The sequence below is a fragment of the Panulirus ornatus genome, chromosome 48 (genome assembly GCF_036320965.1).
Source record: "Panulirus ornatus isolate Po-2019 chromosome 48, ASM3632096v1, whole genome shotgun sequence".
Taxonomy (NCBI): domain Eukaryota; kingdom Metazoa; phylum Arthropoda; class Malacostraca; order Decapoda; family Palinuridae; genus Panulirus; species Panulirus ornatus.
Genome location: NC_092271.1, coordinates 21,678,843 through 21,699,164, shown reverse-complemented (window position 1 = coordinate 21,699,164; position 20,322 = coordinate 21,678,843). Strand labels below are relative to the sequence as shown.

At 39.7% G+C, this 20,322-nt stretch overlaps 1 protein-coding gene across 7 annotated transcripts in view; it reads right to left on the bottom strand.

Moving 5' to 3' along the window:
• Positions 1–20,322, bottom strand: part of Ogdh (oxoglutarate dehydrogenase Nc73EF) — a 111,661-nt gene that overhangs the window by 10,633 nt on the left and 80,706 nt on the right. For 4 of the 7 annotated variants that reach the window (XM_071690112.1, XM_071690113.1, XM_071690114.1 and 1 more), the window contains 6 exons: positions 18,833–19,108; positions 13,571–13,693; positions 12,040–12,203; positions 11,270–11,417; positions 6,517–6,671; positions 1,888–2,043 (listed from right to left, as the gene is read on the bottom strand). In XM_071690112.1, coding sequence (XP_071546213.1) covers positions 1,888–2,043; positions 6,517–6,671; positions 11,270–11,417; positions 12,040–12,203; positions 13,571–13,693; positions 18,833–19,108 — 1,022 coding nt within the window. The remainder of the gene's footprint in view (positions 1–1,887; positions 2,044–6,516; positions 6,672–11,269; positions 11,418–12,039; positions 12,204–13,570; positions 13,694–18,832; positions 19,109–20,322) is intronic. The other 3 variants (XM_071690117.1, XM_071690118.1, XM_071690119.1) reach the window with 1 other exon arrangement.

Sequence of the window (20,322 nt, the reverse complement as noted above, 5' to 3'; positions counted from 1 at the left end):
TCCCAAGCCCTCTCATCCACAACAGACTGCATACTTGACCCTCTCTCCAAAACTTTTGCATTCACCTCCCTAACAACCCCATCGATAAACAAATCAAACAACCATGGAGACATCATGCACCCCTGCCGCAAACAGACATTCACTGAGAACTGATCACTTTCCCCTCTTCCTACTCATACACATACCTTACATCCTAGATAAAAACTTTTCACTGCAACTTGCCTTCCACACCATATACTCTTTAACACCTTCCACAGAGATCTCTATCAACTCTTATCATATGCCTTCTCCAGATCCATAAATGCTACATACAAATCCATTTGTTTTTCTAAGTACTTCTCACATACATTCTTCAAAGCAAACACCTGATCCACACATCCTCTACCACCTCTGAAACCACACTGCTCTTCCCCAATCTGATGCTCTTTACATGCCTTCACCCTCTTAATCAATACCCTCCCGTATAATTTCCCAGGAATACTCAACAAACTTATACCTCTGTAATTTGAACACTCACCTTTATCCCCTTTGTCTTTGTACAGTGGCACTATGCATGCATTCTGCCAATCCTTAGGCACTTCACCATGAGCCATACATACACTGAATATCCTCACCAACCAGTCAACAACACAGTCACCCCCTTTTTTAATAAATTCCACTGCAATACCATCCAAACCTGCTGCCTTGCCGGCTTTCATCTTTCGCAAAGCTTTCACTACCTCTTCTCTGTTTACCAAATCATTCTCCTTGACCCTCTCACTTCACACACTATCTCGACCAAAATACCCTACATCTGCCACTCTATCATCAAACACATTCACTAATAATTCTAAAGAATCTGATCAAATTTCCAAACAACTTCACCAATCACGGGATTAGAAATGAAATCCAAGATATATATATGGATATATGTACTGAATTACAGAGTTCTAGCAAAGCTAATGATTGTCAAGTTAAAGATGCATGTGTAGAAATTATTGTCATTCTGCTTTATTTTCAAAGTTCTCAAAAAAATACTGTTATGAATGTTCTAAAAACAGTTTGTAAAATCCAACATGAATCTTTCTACCTAGAAATCTGAGATGTATGGACAAGGATGAAAAATACAGAGTTAACATCACATGACTCCTTATCAAGGAATGATGGTCCTAGAATTGGCAGTCAGTGACTGATATTCTCATAATCACAACTAACTTAAAATTTGCTATCATGCAGTTTTCCCTACATCATTCAAGATTAATGAATGAATCCAACAGGATCTTCATCCATACTGCTATACTGCAAGGTGGTAGCAATGGAATAATTTACATGGATTAATATCATAAGAAAACACCAGTCTAGCCAATAAGTAACATCTGATTATTCATTTTCAGTGCCTATGCAATGATAACAAGAGAAATTCTTTGTGCATATTTGCTCACCCTTTGCCAATGCTGATATGTTATTGGACTCAACTTGCATAAGTGCAAAGGTTAAGATGCAAAACAATTGGGGACTATCATCATACTGAGAGATTTTTATGAAATAAGACAGAAATAGAGGGCAGAAAACACGTGATCACTAACAAGAATGGCAAACCTGCTACAATTACCCACATCTACCTTGGTAAAACCATACCTGTATGCTCATAATCTTCAATGACTGACTGCAACAGTTCCTTCTCTCAAATGGTGCAGTGAATAAAAGCAACCCTAGACCATCTTCAGCATCAGTCTTGGTAAGTGCAACTCTATATGCCTAATTATCATACCCTCAAATCTAGGTTATTACAGTAAATGAAAAAATTTGGGAATGTAGTGCTACAAGCAAGCATGAAGTCCTTCATCCAAGAGGTGAATTTACTAGAGTACACCGGCAGCAAATGCTTAACTGTGAGTCGATGCTCACCTCAACACCCTGGTGTCAGAGACTATCGAAGTCTGATTTTTAGTTGGGATGGATGCCTCTGTTGGACTTGAGGTTGGGAAGAGCCAAGGGAACCAATATTCATACCAAGACTGAGACTCGTGGCCCTCTGAATCAATCGCGAACTTGTCACATTTTCTACAGAAGAGTAGTGGTAGATGGTTAGTCGCTGAACTACAAACTTCCAGGCATAGGTTCCAAAGGACTGAATGTGGTAATTAATGCAGAATCTACAAGTACTCTGCTTTATTTAATAAAGCACATAAAAACTATTCCAAGAACTAATGATGACCTCACACAAAATTTCAGACCCTAACTCTGGTTTAAAAATCAAATTAGGAATTAAGATGCAGTCCCATTCAGCCTTCACTATGCTACACATGCTCTCTGGAAGGATCAAGCATAAAATCTATAAAAGCAAAATTGTTAGTCACATGCAAGTCATTTAAAGACTTTCTGCTCAACAGAAAAAAAAAATGCAAAAACATGATATTTATTGTAAAGAAGTACAAAAGTATTTCTATCTCCACTTCAATGGTACAACAATTATATAGTTAAAATAAGCTCTCCAAATATATGAAACAACAATATCTGGTCAAAAGCACTCCAATGAAGACATCAGTTTTGCTGAGAGACTTATTTCTGCCTTCTGATTAATAAAACTTAAGAGAATTATGCTAGAAAATCCTACTTGGTCAGAGTAGTAGTACCATACCATGGAAAGCCCTTATATTCAAATTAAGTCTTTTCATCTATAATACAGTATGTCAAATAAAACCTAAAGAAATATATCAAAGAAATATGGTACATGGTCATCAACTCTCACCAAAAGTTTGTTAATTTGATGATTACTATGCCAGCTAACCATCAAATAAATGACCAGAGAATTGCTAGTCTATCAAAACTTCACACCAGTGAATTTCTGTGCCATTAAAGCAAATCCTGATTTTCATCAGTACAATATATATGATCAGTTGAATGAGAAATCTGAAAATGAATCCGCCTCTCTGACATGAGTGAAGTGAACTTACGGGATGGGACACGAAACTTCTTAGCAAGCTCATGAAATAACCAAACATACACACACAAATAGCAACCCCCCTTTTTCAGTGAGGTAGTACCAGGAAAAGACAGAAAAGGCCACATTCGTTCCCATTCAGTCTCTAGCTGTCATATGTAATGCACCAAAACCACAGCTCCCTATCCACAGCCAGACTCCAAAGACCTTTCACATGCCCTGGTTCAGTCCATTGACAGCACATTGACCCCAACATACCACATCATTCCAATTCATTCTATTCCTTACATGCCTCTCACCCTCCCGTATGTTTAGACCCTGATCGCTCAAAATCTTTCTCACTCCATTCTCCCACCTCTAATTTGATCTCCTGCTTCTCTTTGTTCCCTCTGCCTATGACACATATATCCTCTTTGTCAATCTTTCTTCAAACATTCTCTCCATATCTCCAAACCATTTCAACACACCCTCTTCTGCTCTCTCAACCACACTCTTCTTTCCACACATCTCTCTTACCCTTTCATTACTTACTCGATCAAACCACCTCACACTACATATTGTCCTCAAACATTTCATTTCCAACACATCCATCCTCCTTTGTACAACCCTATCTATAGCCCATGCCTTGCAACCATATAACATTGTTGGAACTACTATTCCTTCAAACATACCCATTTTTGCTCTCCGAGACAATGCTTTCTCCTTCCACACATTCTTCATCACTCCCAGAACCTGTGACTCACTTCCGCTTCCATGGTTGCATCCGCTGCCAAGTCCACTTCCCAGATATCTAAAACACTTCACCTCCTCCAAATTTTCTTCATTCAAACTTACATCCCAATCAACTTGTCCCTCAACCCTACTGAACCTAAAACCTTGCTCTTATTCACATTCACTCTCAAATTTCTCCTTTCACACATTTTTCCAAACTCAAGTCACAAACTTCTGTATCATTGGCAAACAACAACTGACTCATTTCCCACACCCTCTCATCCCCAACAGACTGCATACTCACCCCTCTCTCCAGAACTCTTGCATTTACCTCCCTAACCACCCCAACCATAAACAAATTTAACAACCATGGGGACATCACATACACCTGCCTCAGACCGACATTCACTGGGAACCAATCACTCTCCTCTCTTCCTACTTGTACACATGCCTTACATCCTTAGTATAAACTTTTCACTGCTTCTAGCAACATACCTTCCACACCAAACACTTTTCAGACCTTCCACAAAGCATCCCTATCAGCCCTATCATATGCTTTCTTCAGATCCATAGATGCTATACACAAATCCATCTGTTTTTCTAAGTATTTCTCACATACATTCTTCAGAGCAAACACCTGAACCACACATCCTCTACCACTTCTGAAACCACACTGCTCTTCACTAATCTGATGCTCTGTACATGCCTCAATCAATACCCATCCATATAATTTCCCAGGAATACTCCAAAAGACTTATGCCTCTGTAATATGAACACTCACCTTTATCCCCTTTGCCTTTGTACAATGGCCCTATGCATGCATTCTGCCAATCCTCAGGCATTTCATCATGGTTCATACGTACAGTGAATATCCTTACCAACCAATCAATAACACATTCACCCCTTTTTTAATGAATTCCACTGCAATGCCATCTAAACCTGCCACCATGCCGGATTTCATCTTCTGCAAAGCTTTCACTTCCTCTTCTCTCTTAACCAAACCATTCTCCCTGACCCACTCACTTCACCCACCAACCTGACCAAAACACCCTATATCTGTCACTCTATCATCAAACACATTCAAGAAACCTTCAAAATACTCACTCCATCACTACTTGTTATTACTTCCCCACTTGCCCCCTTCACTGATGTTTCCATTTGCTCTCTTGTCTTATGCACATTATTTACCTCCTTCCAAAACATCTTTTTATTCTCCCTAAAGTTAAATGATACTCTCTCACCCTACTCTCATTTGCCCTCTTTTTCAACCCTTGCACCTTTCTCTTGACCTCCTCCTGCTTTTTTTTTTTTAGATCTCCCAGTCATTTGCACTCCTTCCTTGCAAGTACTGTCCAAATGCCTCTCTTTTCTCTTTCACCAACAACTTTACTTCTTCATCCCACCACTCACTACCCTTTCTAATCTGCCCACCTCCCACCTTTCTCATGCCACATGCATCCATTGCACAAGCCATATTCAAATTCATACTTGCTTGCCTTCAGCCATTCCTGCTGCTACACCATCCCATAGGAAACAGCATCCCTACCCCCTGCTCCAGTGATGTAACACCAGGAAACAAACAAAAAAGGCCACATTCGTTCACACTCAGTCTCTAGCTGTCATGTGCAATGCACAAGAAAGCTTGAGAATGGATGTGAGCCAATGCTTGCCAGAAAATCCATCTTTCTTACCAGCCTCCTATGTGGGAAAGCATCACATGCCCTTTGAAGGTCTAAGAACACAATTATATCCTTCCATTTTTCTTGTCTTAAAGAGAGCTTACTATCACAGACATCTTGAGTACAAGTTATGCTTGACCTGTTTCCTCTGAACCCATGCTACTCCCCTGAGGTAAAATCTCCTTTGCATGTAATTGTCCATTTGCTTTCTGATTTTTTTTTACCAATAATTTACATAACAAGAAGTACAATTTCTTGATTTTCTTTTTCAAAACAGGTGTGAAAATAGTTCTCATCTCCCTTGGCATTATAACCTCTTCAATTTTTTAACATTTCCATCAATTATTGAAGTGTCTCTATACATTTCTTGAGCACATATAGAAACTTAACTACGACCATGTGCATAAAGTATAACGATCAAGACCTTCATTAGTCTACTTGTGTCTTTTCTAACACTAAATTTTTCCAAGTCCTCCTCCCTATCCCATCTTGGAGTTACAGTCTCCATCAGAGCAATCACACTATGGAAATTTTCATTCATTTCCTCAAATACATTCTCCTTGTGTCCAGGAATCCTTCCCTATGGATCCTTCAGCCTGATTATCCATTCTTTAATCAGTAGTTTATTCTTGGGATAGGAGAGAAAGAATACTTCCTACGTATTCCCTGCATGTTATAGACGGCAACTAAAAGAGGTGGAAGCAGCAGACTGGAAATCCTTCCCTCCAGCTTTGATTTTTCCAAAAGGAGAAACAGACAAGGGGGCCAAATGAGGATTTTCCCTCTATTCTCAACGCTACCTCATGAAAGCAGGAAATGGCAAACGTGTGAAAAAATAATGGAATAGTCTTGGATTATCACCTGCATTGTCAACTTTTCTTTCTTAATTTTCTCTGCTCCTTCTTCTTTACCTTGTGATATTCATCTATATACATCATCAGAACGCCATCACATGTGAAAACGTACAAAATACTGATTTAATGTCCCAGTCAACACAACTAAAGGCAAAACCTAACTACTGTTCTCAAGATAGTTGCATACAAATGCAAAAATGTGAGATAATATGTCCTAAATTAAACTTATTTGAAAAGAACATTATTCAAATGATGTCTGTGCCTCTATATTTAAGTAATTTTATATAAAAAAAATACATCTACTAAACCTACACATCTTGTCAAGAACCATGGAAGTTTTAGTACTTACGAAATGTGTCTTTCATGATTGAGAGCAGTGGCTATGCGTGGCTGAATGTATGACCAGGCACCCATATTCTTGTGCTCCTCCTGTGACCACACCAATTCAGCCTCAGGGTATCTGTCACATTCTTGCTTAATCAAGTCATAGGGAAATGGAGCGATCTGATGAAATAAAAGTTTCGTTGTTGAAAACATATCAGATCATTACTACAAAGTTACCTGATTATCTCTCTCTATCTCAATATTCATTCATTGTTACTATTATCATTATTATACTTGATTGCCGTTTCCTGCATTAGCAAGGCAGAATCAGGATAGCACCAAGAAACAAAGAAAAACCCATCCACTCATATACACATATATGCATATAACTGTACACACACAAACACACACACATATATATCATATATCATCATACTTAACTCCCTTCCCCCTTAGTTGCCTTCTACGACATGCGGGCAATACGTGAGAAGTAATCTTTCACCCCTATCCCCTTATGAAAAATGGCCCAACCCACCCACATACACATGTATATACATAAATGCCCACACATACACATATATATACCTATACATTTCAACGCATACATACATACATATACATACGCAGAAGACAGCGACAAAGTATAATAAATACATATAAATATAATAGTTATCCCTGGGGATAGGGGAGCAAGAATACTTCCCACGTATTCCCTGCGTGTCGTAGAAGGCGACTAAAAGGGGAGGGAGCGGGGGGCTGGAAATCCTCCCCTCTCGTTTTTTTTTTTTTAATTTTCCAAAAGAAGGAGCAGAGAATTGGGCCAGGTGAGGGTAGTCCCTCAAAGGCTCAGTCCTCTGTTCTTAACGCTACCTCGCTAATGCGGGAAATGGCGAATAGTTTGAAAAAGAAAAGAAAAATATAATAATATAATGTGCATATGTAGATGGGCCATTCTTCGTCTGTTTCCTGGCACTCCCTAGCTGACACGGGAAACAGCGATCAAGTACAATATTTTTCTTTTTTTTTTTTTTTTTTTGCTTTTTCGCTGTCTCCCGCGTTTGCGAGGTAGCGCAAGGAAACAGACGAAAGAAATGGCCCAACCACCCCCATACACATGTATATACATACGTCCACACACGCAAATATACATACCTACACAGCTTTCCATGGTTTACCCCAGACGCTTCACATGCCCTGATTCAACCCACTGAAAGCACGTCAACCCTGGTATACCACATCGATCCAATTCACTCTATTCCTTGCCCTCCTTTCACCCTCCTGCATGTTCAGGCCCCGATCACACAAAATCTTTTTCACTCCATCTTTCCACCTCCAATTTGGTCTCCCACTTCTCCTTATTCCCTCCACCTCCGACACATATATCCTCTTGGTCAATCTTTCCTCACTCATTCTCTCCATGAGCCCAAACCATTTCAAAACACCCTCTTCTGCTCTCTCAACCACGCTCTTTTTATTTCCACACATCTCTCTTACCCTTACATTACTTACTCGATCAAACCACCTCACACCACACATTGTCCTCAAACATCTCATTTCCAGCACATCCACCCTCCTGCGCACAACTCTATCCATAGCCCACGCCTCGCAACCATACAACATTGTTGGAACCACTATTCCTTCAAACATACCCATTTTTGCTTTCGGAGATAATGTTCTCGACTTCCACACATTCTTCAAGGCTCCCAGGATTTTCGCCCCCTCCCCCACCCTATGATTCACTTCCGCTTCCATGGTTCCATCCGCTGCCAGATCCACTCCCAGATATCTAAAACACTTTACTTCCTCCAGTTTTTCTCCATTCAAACTTACCTCCCAATTGACTTGACCCTCAACCCTACTGTACCTAATAACCTTGGCCTTATTCACATTTACTCTTAACTTTCTTCTTTCACACACTTTACCAAACTCAGTCACCAGCTTCTGCAGTTTCTCACATGAATCAGCCACCAGTGCTGTATCATCAGCGAACAACAACTGACTCACTTCCCAAGCTCTCTCATCCACAACAGACTTCATACTTGCCCCTCTTTCCAAAACTCTTGCATTCACCTCCCTAACAACCCCATCCATAAACAAATTAAACAACCATGGAGACATCACACACCCCTGCCGCAAACCTACATTCACTGAGAACCAATTACTTTCCTCTCTTCCTACACGTACACATGCCTTACATCCTTGATAAAAACTTTTCACTGCTTCTAACAACTTTCCTCCCACACCATATATTCTTAATACCTTCCACAGAGCATCTCTATCAACTCTATCATATGCCTTCTTCAGATCCATAAATGCTACATCCAAATCCATTTGCTTTTCTAAGTATTTCTAACATACATTCTTCAAAGCAAACACCTGATCCACACATCCTCTACCACTTATGAAACCACACTGCTCTTCCCCAATCTGATGCTCTGTACATGCCTTCACCCTCTCAATCAATACCCTCCCATATAATTTACCAGGAATACTCAACAAACTTATATCTCTGTAATTTGAGCACTCACTCTTATCCCCTTTGCCTTTTTACAATGGCACTATGCACGCATTCCGCCAATCCTCAGGCACCTCACCATGAGTCATACATACATCAAATAACCTTACCAACCAGTCAACAATACAGTCACCCCCTTTTTTAATAAATTCCACTGCAATACCATCCAAACCTGCTGTCTTGCCAGCTTTCATCTTCCGCAAAGCTTTTACTACCTCTTCTCTGTTTACCAAATCATTTTCCCTAACCCTCTCACTTTGAACACCACCTCGACCAAAACACCCTATATCTGCCACTCTATCATCAAACACATTCAACAAACCTTCAAAATACTCACTCCATCTCCTTCTCACATCACCACTACTTGTTATCACCTCCCCATTTGCGCCCTTCATTGAAGTTCCCATTTGCTCCCTTGTCTTACGCACTTTATTTACCTCCTTCCAGAACATCTTTTTATTCTCCCTAAAATCTAATGATACTCTCTCACCCCAACTCTCATTTGCCCTCTTTTTCACCTCTTGCACCTTTCTCTTGACCTCCTGTCTCTTTCTTTTATACATCTCCCACTCAATTGCATTTTTTCCCTGCAAAAATCATCCAAATGCCTCTCTCTCCTTTTTCACTAATAATCTTACTTCTTCATCCCACCACTCACTACCCTTTCTAATCAACCCACCTCCCACTCTTCTCATGCCACAAGCATCTTTTGCGCAATCCATCACTGATTCCCTAAATACATCCCATTCCTCCCCCACTCCCCTTACTTCCATTGTTCTCACCTTTTTCCATTCTGTACTCAGTCTCTCCTAGTACTTCCTCACACAAGTCTCCTTCCTAAGCTCACTTACTCTCACCACCCTCTTCACCCCAACATTCACTCTTCTTTTCTGAAAACCCATACAAATCTTCACCTTAGCCTCCACAAGATAATGATCAGACATCCCTCCAGTTGCACCTCTCAGCACATTAACATCCAAAAGTCTCTCTTTCGCGTGCCTGTCAATTAACACGTAATCCAATAACGCTCTCTGGCCATCTCTCCTACTTACATACGTATACTTATGTATATCTTGCTTATCCCTGGGGATAGGGGAGAAAGAATACTTCCCATGTATTCCCTGCGTGTCGTAGAAGGCGACTAAAAGGGAAGGGAGCGGGGGGCTGGAAATCCTCCCCTCTCGTTTTTTTTTTTTTTTTTTTTTTTTTTTTTTCCAAAAGAAGGAACAGAGAAGAGGGCCAGGTGAGGATATTTCCTCAAAGGCCCAGTCCTCTGTTCTTAACGCTACCTCGCTGTCGCGGGAAATGGCGGATAGTATGAAAAAAAAAAAAAAAAAAAAAAAAAATCTTGCTTTTTAAACCAGGTATTCCCAATCACCAGTCCTTTTTCAGCACATAAATCTACAAGCTCTTCACCATTTCCATTTACAACACTGAACACCCCATGCATACCAATAATTCCCTCAACTGCCACATTACTCACCTTTGCATTCAAATCACCCATCACTATAACCCGGTCTCGTGCATCAAAACCACTAACACACTCATTCAGCTGCTCCCAAAACACTTGCCTCTCATGATCTTTCTTCTCATGCCCAGGTGCATATGCACCAATAATCACCCATCTCTCTCCATCAACTTTCAGTTTTACCCATATTAATCAAGAATTTACTTTCTTACATTCCATCACGTACTCCCACAACTCCTGTTTCAGGAGTACTGCTACTCCTTCCCTTGCTCTTGTCCTCTCACTAACCCCTGACTTTACTCCCAAGACATTCCCAAACCACTCTTCCCCTTTACCCTTGAGCTTCGTTTCACTCAGAGCCAAAACATCCAGGTTCCTTTCCTCAAACATACTACCTATCTCTCCTTTTTTCACATCTTGGTTACATCCACACACATTTAGACACCCCAGTCTGAGCCTTCGAGGAGGATGAGCACTCCCTGCGTGACTCCTTCTGTTTCCCATTTTAGAAAGTTAAAAATACAAGGAGGGGAGGATTTCTGGCCCCCCGCTCCCGTCCCCTCCAGTCGCCTTCTACGACCCGCAAGGGTATATATATATATATACACACACTCCATTCTTTGCAACAGCACTAGACCCTTTCTGTCCAAAGCACTCCATAACCAATGATGAAACCCTATCAGAAATAAAGGGCTACCTTTTCTTTGGGCGTATAAATACACACATTCATATCATTTGTACCTAACTTAGGTATAAAAAAAAAATATGATTTAATATATGACTAATATCCATTACCTGTTCCACTCTTGTGATGGCAATCTTATCCTCAATACCAGCTTCCTTGCGGGCTGCTGTCAGTTCATAATAAACCTTCCCTGAACAGAAAATGAGCCGCTTCACATTTGCTGCATTCTGTGTTGCTGGGCCATCTTCTGGGATTATTCTGAAGTAAAAATAGGTATGGTCAATCTTCAAGAGTTGTTGTTGATAAATTCACCTATGATGCCTGCTACACAGTCATTACAGTATGGTACTTACAAATGCATTTTTATGCAACTTTCATAAATGTTGCAGGAAACCTGTCCACACCTTGAACCTGAGTCTCAATCATCACTCTCCCATAAACTTACCAAGAACATTCAACAAATTCATACCTATGTAGCTTGAACACTTATCTTTCTCCTCCTTGCCTTTTTATATTGGCACTATACATGCATTCCGCCAATCCTCAAGCACCTTTCCATGATCCACACATACAATGAAATCCTATCTAACCAATCAACATCATCTCCCCCTTTCTTACATTCAGTATTTATTCCTCTAAAAATTCACCCACACTTACAAACCAGTACCTTCTGATGAAAGTATTTTTTGTTAGGATCAATCTAGAAAACTAGGTTCCCAACCCTTAAACCTACACACTAGCATGTGTTAAGATGCCTAGCTTCTTGCTATCCAGGCAAATATATAAAGAACTAATGACATGGTCAATTTCCTAATTCTCTTAAATTCTTAAGTCTTAGTTAAGAAAAAAATCACAAGGAATACATCATATTAGCCAGTACCTTTGGAATTCAGTATCCTCTAACATAGCATCAAAAGAGGATTTGGCTTCAGGGTGTCGAAGAAGAGACTTGGGGGTCATGAGAATCAGAGGCTTTCTAAAGGGAAGGGCTATCTGTCGTCGAAGGATGTGAAACAGGTTGGCTGGAGTAGTGCAATTAGCAACCTGTAATCAAAATCATATAAAATGTGTAGTAAACAAAATACATTAGAAATGCACTCAATCAAAAAGCCATGACACAGATTTGAGGCTCATGTAGAGAAAATTTATGCATTGTTTATAGCTATGGTTTGCACACAGGTTATCATACTGTCATGTCCCAAGGTTATCTGATCATCACCTGAGAGGCTGCCATATTACTAAAGATGGACACTAAGTAAAAGGTATTTTCTTTGATATTCAAGAAGGACACCTGCCCTAATGATATGCTCTTCCTAATCTAATTTCAATCTAACCAACCCTAACACACCATCACCAACTTATAATTTATTCATTCACCATATTTATATAATACTGGGAAAAATTTCAATGGGAAAATTGGCTCGAGGGAACTGACTGGGGGAAATTGTCCTGGAAATGTCCATGGGGATATCTCCTTATATAATGACCTTGTCTTCATTCTCACTGTTCACCCTGTTCTATTCATTACTCTACAAACAACAGTTTTATGACAAGCTTTTAAAATTTTCATTTTCAGACAATCACACAACAAATAATTGAAATAATTATACTTTTGAAACATACACCTTCGTTTACTGAAGTTAGCTTTTGTTGTTAACCTTGTTTTGTTTTCTCTATCAATGTGAGCAATTTGCCAAGCTTTTGGTATTTTTTCATCACTTTTTGATAACCTTTAATAAATGTTTGTTGTTTTGAAATGTCGGAGCACATAAATGCACATTTATGTAGTGGTGATTTCGGTAAATTCATGTCACCTAACATGATTAACTATTTTTTTATATAATCTTTTCAACTATGTTTGCATGGAAATAGCATGGAAATAATAAAAGACAATTTTTACTCAATCGGGAACTTTAACCTTAGCTGGGAAAGGAACCCCCTTTTTAGAAGAACACCTGTATTCAATTTTACCAATTTTGCCCACATCGCCTTTTTCTAGATATTCTACACAATCCTCGTACAAGCACAAGAGACCAGTAGAGACCAGTATTTCTAATCTAATAAATAACTGGTAAGCTTCTTTTATATCTGAAGGAATGAAAACAGAATCTTCCTTGAATTTTTTGGTCTTGGTAGTTTTTACACACTCTAGCACCAGAAGCTTAAGGGAAATGATGTGAACATTAGCCTTATGAATCATTCAAGCTCTCGCCACATGAAGAGAGATACCTTTTACATAAATTTTGATAACTACAACAATAATGAACTATGAATAGAGCGAGGCTTTCTCATGTAAAGCTATTCTGGTATATGTGGAAAATACTTGTAGTAGCATCTGAATACCAAAATGTTTGATAAAAATAATTCATTAGAATACAGAACCAAACAGCAAATATAAAACCAGTTCTTACAATCCAATTTATGTCAGACAACTGTCGAATTGCAAAATCATTAGAAAATGCAGGAAGTACATCTGGATCATCTGATGTCATCTGCAGGAAGCGTTCAAGTCGTGCACTCGAGTGTTCAGGACCCTGAAAATATTCATGAATGGTACAAAACTTGCTAAAACTGAGCCATGAGATATTTTCTCAGCCTGACTATAAAACTAAATTTCATGGAAAGAGTACTTTGAAGGATGGTTGAATGTGTTTAAGGAAAGGATGGCAGATGTAGGGTATTTGGGTCAGGGAGATAGGTGAAGTGAGCAATGAAAAGTGGTTTGGTGAAGAGTAGAGATGGTGAAAACCTTGATAAAATGAAATGCGGTAAGTGGCTGAAGTGGATGGTACTGCACTTGAATTTCTTAGGAAGGAGATGACTGTGTTGCTGACTACTTCCTCAGGATTTACAAAGTATATGAAGATCATGGTGATATGCCTCAGGTCTGAGGGTATGCATTCATAGCACCATTGTATAAAGACATGGGGTCAAATTTGAGTGTCTAAATTACTGAGGTATAGGTTTGTTGAATGCACCTGGTAAGATGTATGGAAGAGATGTAATTGTGAGGGTGAGGCATGCACGGAACACTGGATTTGGGAGGATCAATGTGGTTTCTGGAGTGGTAAAGGATGTGTGGATCAGGTGTTTGCATTGAAGAGTGTAAGACATACTTAGAGAAACAATAGGATTTGTAAAAAGCATTTATGGATATGGAGAAAGCACATGAGAAGGTCGATATAGATGCTTTGGGAAGGTATTGCAAATGTATAATGTGAAACGAAAGCTTTTTGAAACTGAGTTTTTATCAAGAGAGTAAGTCACGTGCATGAGTAGATACAGAGGAGGGGAAATGGTTCTAAGTGAAGGTAGGTCTGCAGCAGGGGTGTGAGATGTCACTATGGCTGTTTAATTTGTTTATGAACAGATGGTGTGGGAGGTAAATGCAAAGGTCTTAGACTGAAGGGTAGGTATGCAGCCTTGAGAGAATGGGGTAAGGGTTGGGAAGCAATTAAGTTGTTTGCTGATGACCCTGCCCTGGTGGCAGATTTAAGCAACAAAATGAATAAGCTGGCATCCGAGTTTGGGAGTGTGTGAAAGGAGGAAGGTGAAAGTGAATTTGAATAAAAGCAGGTTATCAGGTTTTGTAGTGCAAAGAGACAGGTTAGTTGGGGTGTGAGTATGAATGGAGAAAACTTGGAGGAAGTGGTGTTTTGGGAGGGGACAAGGCAGGGAACAAAACCATGGAAGATGAGGTGAGTTACGGTGGGCGTAGGGGTGAAGGTTGTGGGGGCTTTGATGAATCTGTGAATAGAAAGGTCACTTAGTACCTGGGAGGGCAAAAAATGGGTTATGTCTAAAGGTAAAGATGTCCCAATGACAGTGCATGGCTGTGAGGCATGAAGGTGATTGTATTAGAAATGAAATGGTTGAGGAAGATATGTGGTGTGAGGAGAATTGATCAATTAAGTAATGATTGGGTAAGAGAAAGGTGTAATAATAAGATGAATATGGCCGAGAGAGCTGAAAAGACTGTGTTGATATGGTTTGAACATATGGAGAGAATGAGTGAGGAGAGGCTGACGTAGAGGGTATATGCATTAAGTTGAGGGGACAATGAGAAAGAGGAGATCAAACGAGAGATGCATAAATGGAGTGAAGTAAGAATTTCAGTGTTCGGAGCCTGAACAAGCAAAATGGTAAATGGCATGCATAGGATAACGTGAAATAGACAGATTTGGTATACAAGGGGTGATGTGCTATCAACGTTCTGGACTAGAGCATACGAATGAATACGAGTGAATACCGGCATGTGAGGGGCATGTGAGGCCATATCTTCATCTGTTTCTGGCACTACCCTGCTAATGCAGGAAATGATGGACATGAATGAAAAAGATTTGATGTTATTGAAATCAACTGCAGATGAACTTAGAACAGATAATCATGCAATGCAGATAGCAGCTGAAAAAAATAATCTTATTCATCAAGGAGGCAAAAGCTGAGTGCTTTGTGCTCATCCTGCAATCATGGCAAAATTTAATTGTAGGTCCTCATAGTTAGGTACTCCTTGTTCCCTCCACTTCTAATGCATATATCCTCTATGACAGCCTCTCTTTGTTCATCCATTCAATATGGCAAAATCATTTCACTAAATCCTGCCCTGCTCTCTCAAATGTACTCCATCTACAGCCACAGTTTTCTTTCACAATGAAACTTCTTACTTGATAAATTCACCTAACAGTATACAATGTCCTTAGTTATACGATATCCAACACATCACCCCTCTTTTGTACTTTTGCAATAAGGGCCCATAAATCACATCCATACAGCATAGATGGAACTATTAAGCCATCAAATACACCCATTTTTGTCCAGACAGATAGTTGTCTCTTTCTACACACCTCTTAATGCATTCAAAACCTCTTGGTCCCTCTTCCATCCCATGGTTCACTTCAGTTCCCATTGTTTCATTTGCCACCATGTCCACTCCCAGGTATCTTAAACACCCCAACTACTCCAAGCTCTCTACCCTGAAAGTCAACATGCATAAACAGCAAGACCTACATAATAGGGAAAGTGTATACAGCAAGAGGGTCAAGTTAAGGTTAGATTGGAAGAGATGATAACTCGAACTGCTTTAGACTTAACTTTGTCTAGTACATATGTAGGACTAGAATTTCCAAAGATGTGACAGGAACAATCCATATAAAAATGGATCAATTGTTTGTATAAACACAGCAACTGGTCTGAAGAGAATCTACATCAGGACTCCCAGTGTTTTAGAGGCAGATATAGCTAGTTGTGAAATGTGAGGTTTTCAAAATAGGTTAGATGTTACTATCTATCTATCTATCAATCTATATCTCTGATGCCCATTCCCAATGGGAGCCCCATCAAGATGGTGGCCATGGCAAATGAGTCTCCATAGCTGGTGAACTCCAGTGCCACTTTTTAGCCTTTAGTGCACAGTATGTTCACAATTAAGTGGTGGAATTATAGAACCATCATAAGAAATAGGAATGGTGTGAGGGATTTCAGGAGAAATGGGCAGGAATTAGGTTTTGGAGGCATTAAGTTTAACCAGGTTCAGTCTACCCCACTGTTATATCTACATAACGACACAAGTAAAGGTAAATCTGCCAAGATGTAAATATGCCAGATGCTATATCATTTGTAGAATTAACAGGAAAATTAAGCTAGCTAAAGGATATTGTTTACTATTCTATTTGTTGTACTTAGTTGCTGTCTCCCACGTTAGCAAGGTAGCACAAGGAAACAGATGAAAGAATGGCCCAACCCATCCACATAAACACGTATATACATAAACACCAAAACATGCACATATTATCTTCTATTATTATTATACTTTGTCGTTGTCTCCCGCATTAGCAAGGCAGCGCAAGGAAACAGACAAAAGAAATGGCCGAACCCACACACATACACATGTATATACATACACATCCACACATATACATACCTATACATCTCAATGTATACATATAAATATACACACACAGACATATACATATATACACATGAACATAATTCATAGTCTGCCCTTATTCATTCCTGTCGCCACCCCACCACACATGAAATGACAACCCCATCCCCCGACATGTGCATGAAGTAGCACTAGGAAAAGATAACAAAGGCCACATTAATTCACACTCAGTTTCTAGCTGTTATGTATAATGCACCAAAACCACAACTCCCATTTCACATCCAGGCCCCACAAAACTTTCCATGGTTTACCCCAGATGCTTCACATGCCCTGGTTCAATCCACTGACAGCACGTTGACCCCAGTATACCACATCATTCCAATTCACTCTATTTCTTGCATGCCTTTCACCCTCCTGCATGTTCATGCCCCGATCACTCAAAATTTTTTCACTCCATCTTTCCACCTCCAATTTGGTCTCCCACTTCTCCTTGTTCCCTCCACCTCTGACACAAATATATACCCATATATACCATATATATACCTATATATTTCAATGTATAAATGCATATACATACACAAATATATACATATATACACATGTACATATTCATACTTGCTGCCTTCATCCATTCCTGTCGCCACCCCACCACATATGAAATGCCACCCATCTCCCCCCGTGCGCGCACGAGGTAGTGCTAGGAAAAGACAACAAAGGCCATATTCGTCCACACTCAGTATCTAGCTGTCATGTGTAATGGACTGAAACCACAACTCCCTTTCCACATCTAGGCCCCACAAGACATTCCATGGTTTACCCCAGATGCTTCACATGCCCTGGTTCAATCCCTTGACAGCACATTGACCCCAGTATACCACATCATTCCAATTCACTTTACTCTTTGCACACCTTTCATCCTCCTATATGTTCAGGCCCTGATCGCTCAAAATCTTTTTCACTCCATCTTCCCACCTCCAATTTGGTCTCCCACTTCTCCTCGTTCCCTCCACCCCTGACACACACATCCTCTTTGTCAATCTTTCCTCACTCTCTCCATGTGACCAAACCATTTCAATACACCCTCTTCTGCTCTCTCAGTCACACTCTTTTTATCACCAAACATCTCTCTTACCCTTTCATTACTTACTCGATCAAACCGCCTTACACCACATATCGTCCTCAAACATTTCATTTACAACACATCCACCCTCCTCCACACAACTCTATCTATAGCCCACGCTTCACAACTATATAACATTGTTATAACAACTATTCCTTCAAATATACCTATTTTTGCTCTCTGAGATAGGGTACTTGCCTTCCACACATTCTTCAATGCTCCAAGAACCTTCGCCCCCTCTCCCACCCTATGACTCACTTCCAAGGTTACATCCACTGCTAAATCCACTCCCAGATATCTAAAACACTTCACTTCCTCCAGATTTTCTCCATTCAAACTTACCTCCCAATTGACTTGTCCCTTAACTCAACTGTACCTAATAACCTTGCTCTTATTCACATTCACTCTCAGCTTTCTTCTTTCACACACTTTACCAAACTCAGTCACCAGCTTCTGCAGTTTCTCTTCTGAATCAGCCACCAGTGCTCTATCATCAGCGAACAAAACTGACTCACTTCCTAAGCCCTCTCATCCACACAGATTGCATACTTGCCTCTCTCCCCATCCATAAACAAATTAAACAACCATGGAGACATCACACACCCCTGCTTTCCTCTCTTCCTAATTGTAAACATATTTCAATGTTCATTAACCGTGTGTTATACTTACCATGCCCTCTAAACCATGAGGTAACAATAAGACTAGACCAGTCTGTCTAATCCATTTTGATTGTCCTGATGAAATAAACTGATCGATGACACACTGTGCTGTGTTATTGAAGTCACCAAATTGTGCTTCCCAGATCACCAAAGCATTAGGATTGGTCATTGAGAATCCAAGCTCAAAACCCAAAACTGCATACTCAGACAGAGATGAGTTACACACAGTGTATGGTGCCTGATCTGGGTAAAGGTTTGCCAGAGTATTGTACTGTGATTTGTCCACCTGCAAGAAAATGAGTTGATATCATTATATCAAAATACCAGCATATACACTATCATTATCATGAATCTCATTTCTGACAAGCATACAATGTATCATTATCATGAATCTCATTTCCGACATGCATACAATATAACTGTAACTCTCACAAAATAATGATACAAAGAATCTTAATGCTACATAATTAATTTTCTCAATTATATGGAAAGGAAACAGTAGACTCATGATAGAATTACCTCATATGCCTTTTACTATGCTATCCACAAAAAATAGAAAAGAGCCATATCTACAAAATTCTATCCACACATTATCATCAAGAGCATCTTTTAGAAAGGCAACATGATAGTATTGTACAAAACTTAGAATTTTCAAGTAAGAGTGAGTTCTTTGTTTACATACTTGCACAATGATAAATAAAGGCCTTTTATAAAAGTACAGTTGGAAAAAATCTTTTAAGAATATTTTTTCTTTACAAATGATAATTTGCCTTAAAGCATGTGTCAGGGAATTAAACATGAGACAAAGAAGAAAAAATAGTAAAATAATCTATTATCATTATACTCAGTCGCCGTCTCCTGCGTTAGCAAGGTAGCGCAAGGAAACAGACGAAGAATGGCCCAACCCACCCACAGACACATGTACGTACATAAACACCTACACACGCACATATATATACCTATACATTTCAACATATACATATACAGACATATACATATATACACATGTACATATTCATACTTGCTGCCTTCATCCATTTCCGTCACCACCCCACCTCACATGAAATGGCACCCCCCCTCCCCCAAACGCATGCAAGGTAATGCTAGGAAAAGACAACACAGGCCACATTCATTCACACTCAGTCTCTAGCTGTCATGTGTAATGCACTGAAACCACAGCTTCCTTTCCACAGCCAGGCCCCACAAAACTTTCCATGGTTTACCCCAGATGCTTCTCATGCCCTGGTTCAATCCACTGACAGCACATCAACCCCAGTATACCACATCGTTCCAATTCACTATACTCCTTGCATCCCTTTCACCCTCCTGTATGTTCAGGCCCTGATCACTCAAAATCATTTATTTACAATGACTGCAGTACTAACATTTCTAGACAGTCCAGACTCTACTTTTATCAAATAATCAACAGCAAAAGCTGAAATCATGAACTACATACTTTGACTGTATCAATGAGCATGAAACTAAAGTATTCAGACAGTA